The sequence below is a fragment of the Podarcis erhardii genome (assembly GCF_964252035.2).
Source record: "Podarcis erhardii genome assembly, chromosome: 2".
Lineage (NCBI taxonomy): Eukaryota > Metazoa > Chordata > Lepidosauria > Squamata > Lacertidae > Podarcis > Podarcis erhardii.
In genome coordinates, this window is record NC_138498.1 from 10,112,365 (window position 1) to 10,126,548 (window position 14,184).

General features: G+C 46.8%; 1 protein-coding gene across 5 annotated transcripts in view; it reads right to left on the bottom strand.

The window, feature by feature from the left end:
* COL2A1 (collagen type II alpha 1 chain) overlaps positions 1–13,944 on the bottom strand; it is a 99,857-nt gene extending 85,913 nt beyond the window's left edge. The window contains exons 1-7 of one of the 5 annotated variants that reach the window (XM_081848922.1): positions 13,681–13,944; positions 8,973–9,179; positions 6,424–6,440; positions 5,608–5,640; positions 5,463–5,495; positions 5,312–5,365; positions 2,584–2,685 (exon numbers count right to left, since the gene is read on the bottom strand). In XM_081848922.1, the coding sequence (XP_081705048.1) occupies positions 2,584–2,685; positions 5,312–5,365; positions 5,463–5,495; positions 5,608–5,640; positions 6,424–6,440; positions 8,973–9,179; positions 13,681–13,927 (693 nt within the window). In that variant the 5' untranslated portion in view covers positions 13,928–13,944. Of the gene's footprint in view, positions 1–2,583; positions 2,686–5,311; positions 5,366–5,462; positions 5,496–5,607; positions 5,641–6,423; positions 6,441–8,969; positions 9,180–13,120; positions 13,491–13,680 lie in introns of those variants that run through there. The other 4 variants (XM_081848921.1, XM_081848924.1, XM_081848923.1 and 1 more) reach the window with 4 other exon arrangements.
* Positions 13,945–14,184: the final 240 nt, after the last annotated feature.

Genomic DNA, 14,184 nt, shown 5'->3' on the forward strand with positions numbered 1-14,184 from the left:
ACCAAACAACGGGAGCTCACCCTGTCGCGGGGATTCGAACCACTGACCTTCTGATCGGCAAGCTCTAGGCTCTGTGGTTTAACCCACAGTGCCACCCACGTCCCACATATTGTCCCACATATTGATACTGTTTACATGCCCCTAATAGCAATCAAGTGTGGGTTGCAAAAAATATATACAGTCATTAAACTACGTTAGTGTAGTGTACCTCAAACATGGGCCTGCAGATGTTTGACTACAAATCCCATCATTTCTGACTACTAGCCAAGCTGGCTGGGGATGATGGGAGTTGTAGTTTAGCTCCACTAAGTTCCCTGGGACTTCTTCCCAGGTAAGAGGATATAGGATTACAGCTTTAGCGACTCTAAAATACAACCTTAAGGAAATGCACTAATGGAATGTCTGCCTTTGTCCAGACCTGCCACTGTCCTGATTTGATTCATAACCTGACACAAAATCAAAACCTGCTCAGTCCTAGCAACACTGTCACTGCAACCCATTGCTAACTGGCTTCCTCAGCTGAAAATTACAGTTCCAAAAATTTCCCTGAAATAGACACAACTGGTTGGTGTAGCCATTAATCTGCTGGGGCTAATAAAGGCCACCAGACCTAACGGCTCTCAAAACTAGAGTTGCCTAGACAAGTTGGGTGTAATTAACTAGGAATGAATTTAAGGTGCTTTGCAGAGGAATTTACAAATGTATTTTGGACCTACAATGGAGTGTGGAGATAGGTATGCTTAAGACTACAGAAATCAGTGGACTTATGAACATCTAATTATATATTGGGCTGTCGATCAAAGTCTATAGACAGTGGTGAGCCCTGATGATGATCCTCCTCCATTCTCTAGCACAGTAGATTTCTACCTTGAGGGAACCTTTTCCACATCAGCTGATTGTAGGGGGTTGGACTAGATGACCCTTGGGGTCCCTTCCAACTCTAGAATTCCATTATTCTATTATCTCCTGCGAAATTATCTATGCCCCTGCCACAGAGCCCCAGTGCATTAAAAAGTATTCTATGACATCTCACAGTTAGGAAAAAAGCCGCAGCCCAGCCTGTTGAGCAAACTATCAGTCTTGCATGAACTGAGAATGTATTGCTATGAGTCGGGGGGGGGGGGCGGGGGAGCAGGCTGTATGCCAAGACCCTTCTAATTCCTAGATCCAGCAAGTGTTAATATCTAAGGAAGGATTCAAATGGTTGGAATGGCCAGAAAAGTTTTTTTGATAATGGCCCTCTAAATATAGGTCATTAAGGTATCAAAGGAAGTCGCTCTGTGCCAGACAAATGGGGGGGGGCTCCCTCAACTCACTATTTGTTAGTTAGAAAAGACAAAGGCCAGAAATGAGTTGTGTAAGGGTAAGATAGAAGCTGGAGGAAGAAGCAAGCTGAAGCCTATGAAAGAGAGAGATGCCTGATTTCTGTGGCTACAGAGAAGCAAGACCCGCTTGGGGTGTCAGTGCTGTGAACCCATCCATCACAGGCTCAGGTTGTTTAAATAAAGCATATGCCACAGGGTCCTCGTATCTACAGGACCGCCTCTCCTGGAGTGCCCCACAGAGGACCTTAAGGTCCATGAATGACCATAGTTTAGAGGTCCCAGGCCCTAAGGAAGTCAGACTATCCTCCACCAGGGCCAGGGCCTTTTCAGTGATGGCTCCGACCTGGTGGAATGCTCTGTCCCATGAGACTAGGGCCCTTCAGGATTTAACCTTCTTCTGTCGGGCCTGTAAGGCAGAGCTAGTCCACCTGGCCTTTAATTTGAATTCAGCCTGATCTTTTATTTCCCTTCTCTTCCTTCCCCCTCCCCCTTTTATGAAGATCACCCGCTCTGAGACCCCACAGCTAATTCTCCCCTGGCCTCCTCTCTGGCCCAAGTAGGACCAATTCAGCCAGCTAGCCCTGGGGATTATCTGATTTTTGATTTTTGAATTTCATTGTTATTCATGTTTTTATACTGTATTTTATGCTGCTTTTATAATTAAGTGTTTTAAATTTGTTTTTAGCCACCCTGAGTCCAGTTTTTGAACTGGGAAGGGCGGGGTATAAATAAAAAAATAAAAATAAAATGAAGACACTGTACCTCATTCCAAAGCAAACACAAATGCCTGGGTAAATGCCTGGAACCCCTGGAATCTCGCACCGCTCAGAGATAGGGGTGGCGTTTTTCTAGAGAATACCCAACACTCCCTTGCAGATGACTTCTGGCAAAATAAGCTTTGCAGTGAATAGTTAGGCAACGTTTCAAGGGATTCTGATTTGTTACAGAAACGCGTGTTATTGTGGGGAGGGGGTATTTCCAGAGGACACCCCAGAACAAGGTTTGAAAACCACAACTCTAATGGCAAAAGAAGGTAATCTAGGCCATTGAAAACCCAGCAGTCTGTTGTACTCTGAATATGTGGCATTTTTTAGGTAGCATATTATGCATGCTGAACTGAATTAAGGCTTATTGCAGAGTTAGAACACCAGGAATTCTTGGTAGGTAGCACAGTGAAAGAGCTCTTTTCATTCTGTAACCACACATGAAATGTGTGTGTGTTTGGGGGGGGGGGTTGAATCTAGCAGAGGATACTCACTCCACCAAGGCCAGGGAGACCTGGAGGTCCAGGAGGTCCTGGGGGTCCAGGGTTGCCAGGTGTACCAGGTTCGCCATCTCTGCCACGTGGTCCAGGAGCACCCTATTTGGAAAAAGGAAGAAAAACGTCCCAAGGAAGTCAGATCATAAACCACTATATCATCTCATCCAAGATTACACGGGAAAAACCATGTTTTAAAACGACAAGGGCACACGGTCCAATTAACCCTCATAATTGGTGTCGCGCATCTTATACAGTCCGAATCTAGACACGTCTACTCAAAAGTAAATCTCACCGAGTTGGCCTGAGGGTTCACAGGATTGCGAACTTGGTTAAAATATTGCTAAGTCTTCTCTGTGTATTAACAGCCCAGTCCAAATAATTGTTATGCTGACAAATGTAAAAATGCTCAGCAGTGAGGCCAGTACATGCTACTGCTCTGTGTATAGTTACGATGGCACAACAGTCAGTTTTTCTAGGGAAAAAACTGTTTAGGATGCAGGAGATGGCCCTAACGGACCCTTCGGTTGTGCGCATTTGCGTCAATTCCAAACTGCTTTGGGAAGCCCCTTTCTTCTTTAAAATTGAAAAAGACTGATTTTTGAAACTTCTAGTCTAAGCCCCTGCCCAATACACTGAATTCAAAGCTAGAGACCCTCTCACTACCTGACAGGTGTCTCTCCTGTCTCTGCTGGAATATCTCCAACAAGAGAGAGGCCACCTACCGAACCTGGAGCTGGTTCCACTATCAGACTGCTGTGACCATTAGCAGAATCTACCCCCCTGTAACATAATCCTATTAGATTGCAGAGTGGTTTAACAGTCAATTGTTCTTCCCAGGGAACTCTGGGAATCTGTAGGCCCTGTGAGGTGAACAGGGGTCTCCTAGCACCCTTAACAAGCCACGGTTGGGGGAAGCCTTGACTGCTTTAAAGTGGTGTGATGCTACTTTAAATGTATAGTGCAGATGTGACCCTAGTCTTGCCCTTTGGGGCAGCAGAGAACAACCCTTTGCCTCCTTCTATGTGATTTCCACCCCCTCATCACTTTTGCTGCCATCCTCAGAACCCATTTCCAATTTGTCTACCTCCTACTTAGAGTAAGTACCCAACATTGGGTGCAGTAGTTTAAATGAGGCTGGGACAGAGCAAAGCGGAACTATTGCCATATTTTTCGCTCTATAAGACGCACCAGACCATAAGACGCACCTGGTTTTTGGAGGAGGAAAACAAGGGAGGGATTCTGAATCCCAGAAGCCAGGACAGCAAGAGGGATCGCTGCGCAGCCTGCATTCGCTCCATAAGACGCACACACATTTCCCCTTACTTTTTAGGAGGGAAAAGTGCGTCTTACAGAGCAAAAAAATACGGTACTTCTCATGACCTCAAAACTATGGGCCTATTGAGTCATGCTAAAATAGAAACATGTTCTCCGACCAAAAATGTGATGCGTACAGGGACTTGTTTCACATGCTAGGGATGGCCCCATCCATTCAACAGAGACGGCCAAGGAACAAAGATGTACAAAAGAATACTACAGCCCTGGACGCTCAACGAAAGGGATGCTCGACAAAGCGTTGTTCTGTGCATGCGCGAAGCGCGATTTAGCACTCTGTGCATGCGCGAGCAGCAAACCCGGAAGTAACCCATTCTGGTAATTCCGGGTTTGCCGCGGATGTTAGACGAAATGGACCCTAAATGGGGCGGACTCAAAACGAGGTACCACTGTACTTCCTCCCTAGGGTGGGAAGAAGAGGGGAACTTGTTCTGCCTAGCAAGCTAAAATGCTTACACTGATGGAATGATCAGCATAACACAATGCTGAATTCCTCCAAAAATATTTGCCTAGTTGCCTATGGCGAGCAAGCATTGTCTCCAGGCAACAAGGCAGAAAAGCTCTTCTGAATTCAGAAACAAGTTGTATTTATTTCTGCTTCAGACCTTCGATGTACCACAAAGAGCCGTCATAGTTGTCTGTGGGAAGGTGAGGCAGTAAGGCAACTGTGTGGGCATGCAACTTTTGCAGATTGGTTTATCTCACATAGGCACAAATCTTATATTTAATACTCCAGGTACACTGCTCAAGGTGGCATAGACAATCCTCTCCCACCATGCTCCACTCCAGCCTCTCCCCCCCCCCAATTTTACCACCACAAAAACCTTATGAGGAATGTTAGACTGAATGATAGCAACTGGCCAAAGGTCAGGCAGCAAGTTTCATGGGTGAGGGGAACTTGAACCCAGTTCTTCCCAGTCCTAATCCAACTAACCATTTCATCACTCATTCTCGTTTGAAAAAATACTCCCTGACTCAACTAAGCACAAAAAGCAGACTATTAAGTGCTCATCTTGTACCCTCTATAACTAACTTTCCAAAATCAACACTTTAATGTGCATAAATCATCAAGATACCCCTGACTTGAAGAGATGACAGGTTTGGTATTTTAAAAACTAGCAAAGCCAAGACTTGAGAATGGAAGTCAGGTGCTTTCAGTCGTGATGTACAATGCAATCCTATACATGTTTCCTGGAGAGTAAGTCCCATGGTGTACAAAGGGACTCACTCCCTGGAAAGCATGCATAGGACATAGCTGTCAACTTTTCCCTTTTCTTGCGAGGAATCCTATTTGGAATGAGGGAATTTCCCTTTAAAAAAGGGAAACGTTGACAGCTATGGCATAGGATCTCAACCTTAATCCTTTGCCCAATGTGTGAGAAGTTGGCATTACCTTTTCTCCTTTATCTCCGGGTTCTCCCCTTGGTCCTTGTTCACCTGAAGGTCCCTTAAGCAGGTGGAGACAAGAGACTCAGTTAGTTATTTTGGTGAACATTTCCCTCCAAAACATTTAAATATCGTAGCAGAAGAGCTCAGTTCCCTACCTGTGGTCCAGGGGGTCCTCTTGGTCCTACAACCTGGACAGGAAAGAGCGAGAAAGAGAGAAAAAGCTGGTTATGTTGGAAGCACATTTTGTTTTGACAGCATTCAAGGGATGAGAAAGGCGGACACAGAAAGTGTAGCACTTACATCTTTAATATCGCCAGGTTCTCCTTTTTGTCCCTGCAAAATGCAAAAGTGTGCACAAGGTTTAACAGGACAACGGAACAAAACACCAAAGCCAGTCTTCCCCTACACACAAATGAAGCCCTGTGTTCAACTCATGCACAATGTTGACATTCTATCTAGATTCCCTGCTTGAAACACTGCGCAACTGTAAGCAGGCCTGTGTACTTGAAAGGGGTAAAGAACATCTGGGCCCCAATTTTGCACAAGAGGTATGCATAAACTTAGCCTAAGTTTTGAATGGCCTTATTTAAGTCAATGGAAGTATTCATTGCTTTTAAGTTAAGGAAACATTTCGGCTTTTTCACTAGGTCTGGGATATGAGAAGCGCAGTTCACATTTCATGCCCATGAGACAGCTCGGCTCTGCAATAATTCACAATAACCATCTGTTGCAGTAGCTCCACTGGCTTCTCCAGATTTCTTTCTGTTCTTCGTGGGGGACGGGAAATGAGGTACACCCTACATGCCAAATGAATGCGTGCAGCAAGCGACTGACAGGGCAGCCGACTGACAGCCTCTTGATATTCAGAAATCAGCAGGCAAATCATTTTAGGACATCTTGAGCAGTAAGAATTATTGCCCTGTTAATGCCCTCCACTGATATGCCACCTTTTTAAGAAAAGCAAAGGCAAGAGTCGAAATACTGAAACTATAAAAGAAATCTACAGGTCAGATCGCTGTCAAAGGCAACAGGAGCTGACGCCACAAGTAAAATTTGGCACCTCCTAGGGGGCAATTAAATAAAGCCATGGTTATTAACAGCATTCAGTTGCCTCACCTTGGGGCCAGGTTGCCCTGTTAAGAAAAAATGGGGGGAGGGGAGAGAAAGAAAGCATCAGAACTATGTTGCCATAAATCATATGAACATTATAGTACTTTCAGCCATACGCATGAGATGCACACAATAAGACAAAGGGGAGCCGGAAAATAAGGAAGAGGCTCTGTGACTCGGTGGTGGTGGTGAGGAGATGCTGTGCTTTTCTAAACCCATCCGCTGTGCTGGAGATGCTGCCGCCCCAGGAAAATTATAGGCACAGGACTTTTACACTTGGAACGAAAGCCCCATGCAAAGTGGCAGAGCAGGAAAGCACAGACGGAATAATAGGATTCCAAACCAATCGCTGCATGTTCAAAGCCATTCTGCAGGAGCACTCAGTTTAATTCCATTTTGCCCCATTTGGAATTAAGTGTTCTGTTTATCGAAGCAGCAGCAGCAGCAGCAGTGCACATTCGGCCATGATCCTGCACACAAGTATGCATGCCTAAGGCTGCAAGCCTATGCAGACATATTTGGGACTAAGTCCTACAGAACTTAGTGGGAGTTTCTTCCAAACAAATGTGCCCAGCGTGCAGCTGCAAGTCTCACTGAGTGATATGAGACGGATTCCAAACCTAAGCTCACTTCCTTGGAAGAAAATCCTCACCGAAATTACAAATCAGTTGGACTCGTCATCAATTAAGCATGATTAGGATCAAGCTGTTAAGCCATCGCAAATGTGCACAGAACAACAAGTTTTAGAGGAAAGCATGCTTTTCATGTTTGTCTGTTTTTTAAAGCAAGAGTGACACAAAATGCAGAAGTTAAAAGCCACATTCAGCTTAATAGCAAATAAACATTTTGCAGGAAGGGACACAGTTAACTTTTGCAAGGCTCAACCCTTTACTCATTCTGGCTGCCTCACACTGTCATTTGTTTTACTTTTTGAAGTAGAGGAGCCTCAATGGTAAAAGGGTTAAAAAAGGCCACTTCTAATTGTAACATGACTCCTGGGATAGAGAGAAGGCGGTCACATTACACACACATACAAAAAGAACACAGTTTTGGGAACCTGAAATAATGCTGGATTCTTTCCTTGCATCGACTAAAAATCACAGTCACTTTGCTAACCATGCCTCCTGGGCAGCACTTTTGAGACATAGCAAAGCACTATTAATCACCCCCAGTATCTCAGGTATGAAAGCTAGCCCCTACCCCCTCGCTTCCTGACTGTCTATTTTCTCACAAGGCTAAATCTTCTGAGAAAGTGGTTCTGAGACCACTTTTTTTTAAAAGAAAATAAAATCTCAGAGTCCCTTAAGGCAGTAGCATCAAGGGGCTCCAAAGGCAGAGGGAGTAAAACGTGGTTGGGGGGGGGTGTATCTGCCAACATATTCCATAGTTTTACACTGCAGCTGGTTCCCCAAAAAGGAGGATAGTGTTTCACTCCTACTAGCTCCAAGGCCTACACTCTGCAAGAAGTTTTTTCACATCTCTGGCCAGCACATGAAATGGAAATGGCTGAAGAGCAGTGCACGATGGGTGCAATCCAGAAAAAGCAGGCATGCCAAAGTCACGTTGACATTAATGGGATTAAGAAATGCTCAAATTCCATTGATTTCAATGGGATTTAGGTGCATATTACTTGGAGGGGTGGAATGTACTGGAGGCACTTATTTTAAAGCACTATAATTTACCACCAACATTCTTATTATCACTACTGTATTTAGCTTTCTCTGGATTGCACACAATAAAGTTTGTGCAAATCCCACTGATTTAAGTGGAGCTTTACATGCCCCTAATGTGCTTAGGATGGGACAACTCACGTTTAGAAGACCCCATTAAGGGGGGAAAGGTTTAATTTGGTGGTTTAATGACACCTTTCTCGTCTGAGTGAAACTGTAAAGGAACTTTCCTTGTCCAGCTCACCCTGTAATTTCTGACACTGAAATCACAGCTAAACACGGTGCAGTTGGGGGGAAGACTTCTCATTTCCTTCATGCTCACAAAAATATATACAGCGATGGCAAGTGGGCCACAGAAAAGCTTGATTCAAGGCTGCATGTCTGAGGATCTGGTACTTTACCAGACCAGCCTTTTGAAAATAAAAATAAACCATTTATCTGGTCACTTCTAAGGAGTAAAACTTTTCTCCAGGGGACCAGACAGGAAATGTTTTGTAAACTGGCAGATTTTTTTTTTTTTTTCCTTTTAGCCCATCAGTGTGTCACAAAGACAGATACACGCGGCTAGTAAACAACTGTGGGCTACCTATTTTATGGGCTTGCTTACACGGACAAGTTAATCTTTTGTCAATACTGCTATCCATCCAAGTTCCTTCCCATAAACTATGACTCGAATAAGAGGATAAGCCATATTTTCTGCACCTGAAACTGCTTTACCAACTATGAGAAGTAGCCTTTCCTAGCAGTTGCCTTCCCATGGATGCTGCAGAGCTTTTTGTGGTTTGCATCCATGGCCTTTAGGAAACATCCCCCCCACCCCACCCCCTTTTGCTATTATCTCTCAAGTAATTTATTTATATGGAATGGAAATAAATAAATTACGACCACTGGCGGCGGGCTGGTCAGTTGGGCAGGTGGGGCAACACTCTCCGAAGCCTAACTCAGGGTTGGGACAGTCTCTCAGTTCTTCGCAGATTATGTTGTCGCAGAGGACAGTCCCAGTATCACAGACACAGATCCGGCAGCGCTCAGGTTTCCACACATCTTTATCGCTATACCTCTGCCCATTCTGTACACAGCTGCCTGCCTCCTCTGTGCCAGAAGGGGAGGGAAAGAGCAGGGAAGGGTAGGGGGACAAAGGAGGCAAAAAAAGGAAAAAGAGGAAAAGAACCAGAAAGGAGGGGAGAGAGAAAGAAACAGGGTAATAACATCAGCATTGGTTATAGCAATCCTAAGTAATGAGCACAAAGGTGGCCTCTTCTGTTCCAGACTGGCTCCAGTCAAGGAGCTCTCTCCATCTTCCCCAGATTTATGATATTTTGGCAGTGTTATCCAGAAGCAAAAAAAAAAGGGGGGGCTTAGTAATCTGCTCTCTCTCTCCCCCCCCCTCACACACACACACAAATACAAAGACCCCTCAGTTCTCACAATGCTGGTTTGAGATCCTTTACAGGACACTACAGAACAGGGATGGGGAGCATGTGGCCTTCTCAACAGCCCAAACTAGCATGGCCCCTTATGGTGATAAAGGATGATGGGAGTCGTAGTCCAACAATGTCTGCAGGGCCAGGGGCTCTTCTGCAACCCTGCTGTAGAATCATGGAGGTTTTCTTCCTATAAGATCTCTGGAGCTCCAGACAGGACATAGCTTTACTTTGGTTGCTCCTCACAACACACCCTTTGTGAGGTAATTCTCATTGAGGTAAGGGCTAGGCAAGGGTCATAGCTACTCGCCCCCCAGTTGCCTCTCTGAGAGATGAACGGGATTTTGAACCTGGCTCTGCCACAGTGTGAAACAATAACACTCTGCCCGCTGTGCCACTCTGCCTGGGTGCGTGTGGAATGCCACTTTCAGAGAGGGCACCTGGCAAATTCTAGACCCAATTCTGCCTTGGCCTCAACGTCAGCGCATCTTTTAACAGTTGTCATACACACCTCTGTCCACAGCAGCACGAATGCTGAATTGGAAGATGATGGGGATGCAGAGGAGAACAAGTGTCCCAAACAAAAAAAAATCTGGTGTTTAAAAGTCTCCGGAAGGCCTACATGCTTGAGCCCGGTCTGGCACTACTAGCTCTGCAGCTTGAATTCTTGGGTGCACTTCTGGTGTGCAAGAAATTCAAACCGATCGGCCATTTCTTAGTCTGAACAGCGTTATACTAGGCCACACAGTTGATTTCAGGTTTGAAACCTCTGGCCAAAATGGCAACTGCCGCCACCTGGCAATCGTGAGGAAGGGGTGATGCTAGAGACCCTTTCAAAATGCTACTCATCTGCTTCTCATCTGGAACGCAGACAGCAGAGTGCGCCTACAAAGAGCAACGACCCTATCTGACTCTCTGTACGTGCAGAAAAGGACTAAAGCTGTTTTTCCAATTAAAAAAGAGTGAGTGGTTTGGGTTTCTTTAAGCAGCAGTAGACAAAATTGATGTGAGATCTTGAAACTGGCAAGGGGAGTGCATTTTGGAACTGGAAGGCACAAGTAATAGATGGCAGAAACCCCGGTGCTCTAACCAGAAGAACTGACCATGTTTATCCCCCATTAGGAGACTTAAATAGAAATGATCGTGGTGGGGAAGAGGTCACTAGAAACCCATTAAAAATGTGCCCCTTTGGCACATGCTTTCCTCTTCCCCACCCCCCACTTTCTAAAACACATCCTAGTGAAGGCTTGACAGCACCAGCAAGATGACAGGGGGCTTATTGTGCCCTGAGCAGGGGGAGCCTGCAGGAGCCCAAGGGACCCACGCACTCATGAATGGCCCTTTTCTCGAGTGCACAGAGAGCGCGATTCACATGGCTCAGTTAGGGACTAGTTTAAATAAATATGGGCAGCATTTCAGCATCTGGAAGCTATTGCCGCCAAAGGCAAACAAATGGTTCATAGAGCGGGAATTGAGCTCGCTCCCTGACCTGGGAGCACACTTTAAAAATAAAATAAAAGACATAAATACAAGACGAGACTCCCAAAAGGCAGGCTAAGGTAACAGTGAGCGAAAAAGCAATGCTACAGGCAAATCCACTCTCGCCTTAGCTCATAAGAATGCAACAATAGGCCCTTTTTAAAAAGGTAAAGGGCGATATCTACGCTCCCTTACTTGCCCACACACCTCTGAAATTCAACGCTTGACCTGAAATCGCTGGACAGAATGAAGGGAAAATGCAGCTAAGCTGCACTGCTGTGCGGTCAGGCCAGCTGATCACAATTGTCTAAACTTTAAAGAGAAGCAAAGGCACCTGACTGACATAACACAGCACCTACCGAAGAGATGGTCAAGGACAACTCTCCACAGGGCACCCCAGCTCCTGGCTGAACCCAGAACCTTTTCAAGGGGAGGCTGGTCATGGGGCAGAGCCTAACCAGTAATCTTCTCACGGAGGATGAATGGGAGAAAACCAGAACTGGTGACACCACCGCCGCTTGGCTGCCCTTACCAGGTACACTGCCCCACCTCCCGCAACTGGCCCTTTCTGCTACTAACTTGGAAAACTAAACTGCAGAGATTTGCTCCACATGACCAAAAAGGAATTCAACTCCTTGGCCTCCCCCTGTCTTTTCCCCCCCTTCTTTTTCTGGAAGCTCGAGCTGAGAAAAATAAAGCATGGCCTGTGATCCAAAGCAAGAGGCCTCCCTCCACCCTCACCCTGCTTTTCGAGCTCTATTCCCTGCAATTGATTTACAGTCTGGAGCATACGGAGGCAGGCGTGGAATTCGAGCAATAGGGAACCTACCCAAAGAAATGAGCTTTTTTTAAAAAAAAAAAAAGGAAAAAGTTCTTTCTACCTAATAAAGTTTCCATCTTCTATCCCTGAATAATATCCCAGACAACAAAAGCTTTCTGGGTAGGGGGGAAGGGAGAGCCCTGATTGTATGGTTGCTGTCTTTCATAGTATCACATTTTGCGATTATTTTGTAATTCATTCGAATATATATATATTCTAATATATATATATATGCAATGTGAATGGGGGGAGCAGGGAAAGGACATTGCCACAAGGAAGAAACTGCTGTATCTTCCACCACCTAATTTAAGAGAAACCATTTTTTCCCTGGGTTTAAATTTTGCATGCATGTGCTGTTCATGCATATATTGGGGGGAGGTAGGAGAGGGGGAGAGAGATGGAGAGAACAGAGCAAACTAGACTGATGTGTCTCTGGAATGCTTTGCACCCTTCAGGTGGCCTCTTGAGTGGGGGGGGGGATTTTTCCCTTCTGCTCCTTTCAACAACAACAAAAAAAATCTGTTAGCTATCAAATTCCCCGGGCTCTCCATCTGCACCTTACCCCAGCATCCCTAACTGAATTGGGGGAGGGAGCAAAAGGGGAGGACAGATTTTTTTCTGCACAGAGATCTTTCTTTGTAAAAAAAGAGAAAAAAGGGGGGGGAAGGCAAAGAGTCTTGCTTGTCTAACCCCAATGTTCTCTTTTGTCTGGATCCCCCTTTGAACCCATCGCCACCACATTCAGTTAACTCTTTCGCTGCCGCCACAGGCAGAAAGTGCATTTCCGCCACTTTCTCTCCGTCTTTCTGACTTAGGAGGATAGAGTCCTGGATGGAATATAATGGTTTGGCCGGCTCTTTAAGTGACCTTATCCCCACGTCACCCCTTTCCCCGAAAGGCCAATGGCAGAAGAAATGGGGAAACCCTGGGATTGTGCTAAGTGGAGCTCTCTTCTCAACCAAGCAGGCAGCACAGTGCAGCCTCCCCCTCAACAGGCATATCAGTATCTCATACCAAAGGAGATGATGGAGAGAAGCTTTTTATGGGAAGGAAAGAATCTGGTGAGCAAAGGGGAGAAATCCAAGCACAGGAAGGCTGTCAAGGCCAACTCGGAACAGAAAGTTTAATTGTGCAAACCCTCAAAACTCTCGGTCTTTGCTCCAGATCTTTCTTTCTGAACACCTCTTCCCTCCCTGTTATTTCCCCACCTCATCCGGATAGGTTTTCTTTTCGCCCTCTTTCAGAAGGAGGAGCAGCAGCAGGAGATGAAGAAGATGGAGAAGAAGAAGAAGAAGAACGGTGCAACTTACGTATATCCTCATCCTGACATTTGACAACTGCTAATAAAATGACTTGCGTGGCTGCTAGGAGCACTAGAGTCCTTGAATCCACAAAGCTGAACATGTCTAAATGTTAGACATGCAGGACCTTTGCGGGGAGGAGGGAGGTGGTGCTGGTGGTGGTGATGGTGGTGGTAGTTCCCCCAGTGGCTACCGAGCCTTCATGCAGCCGATCCTCCCTTTTCTTTGGAAACAGCAGGAGAATCCAAAGTCCCCCCCGGAGGCCCAGCAGAAAGTCCCTCTGCTGCTGCCGTCGTGTGCTCCGGGCTGAGGCACCGCGGCTTTATGCTCCCCTCTGCCTTCTAGCAGCCAGCGTATATGCCCAGGTCCCCGGTCCCCCCCCCCCCTGCCCCCCAGCTGAGCTGTAACCTGAGCCCCGAGCCTTGTCCCCGACGGTAGAGACCCCTCCCCTCCTGGCCCATCTCAAGTGCAGCAGGAGCCCTGCAAGCCAAAACGGGTGGCAACCGGGTGGGAGGGAGGGAGGGGTCTGTGGCTCCTTCCCCCCCCCCTCGAAACACCCATCTCGATACCTCGACGGCGGGCGGATCCGAAGTGAATCACTCCCGCCACCGGGAGAGTGCAAGTGGCAGAGCGCTCCCGGGTCGCTCCGCTTCTCCACGCGCAAGAGCCGGCTGCTTCTGGACTTTCGTCTACTGCGCTAAGCTCCTCTCCCTCCGCCTGGGAAGAAGCAGGGACCAGGATGAGTCCCCCCGGGGTAGTTGGGGGGGGGGGTCCGGGGAAAAGCCACGCAAACGGAGCCAGGATCAAGAGGGGCATCGGGGAACACCGGTGGCTGCGCCTCTGCACCTGCTCCAGAGTTTGCAGCGGGTCCGGTTTCACTTCGGATTCTCCCAGACGGCGCGGCTCCCCGGCTTTTCCGCCAACGAGGAGTGCGGGGAACACCTGCCGCCTTCGTGGTGTAGGTTTTCTAACGCCTAACTACACAAATACACCCCGTTTTGCAGCCCCCCCACCCCCCCAGTGGTTTCACCCCCAGCCTCCAATTGCACCGTTGCTCTCTTCGCTCTCACAAT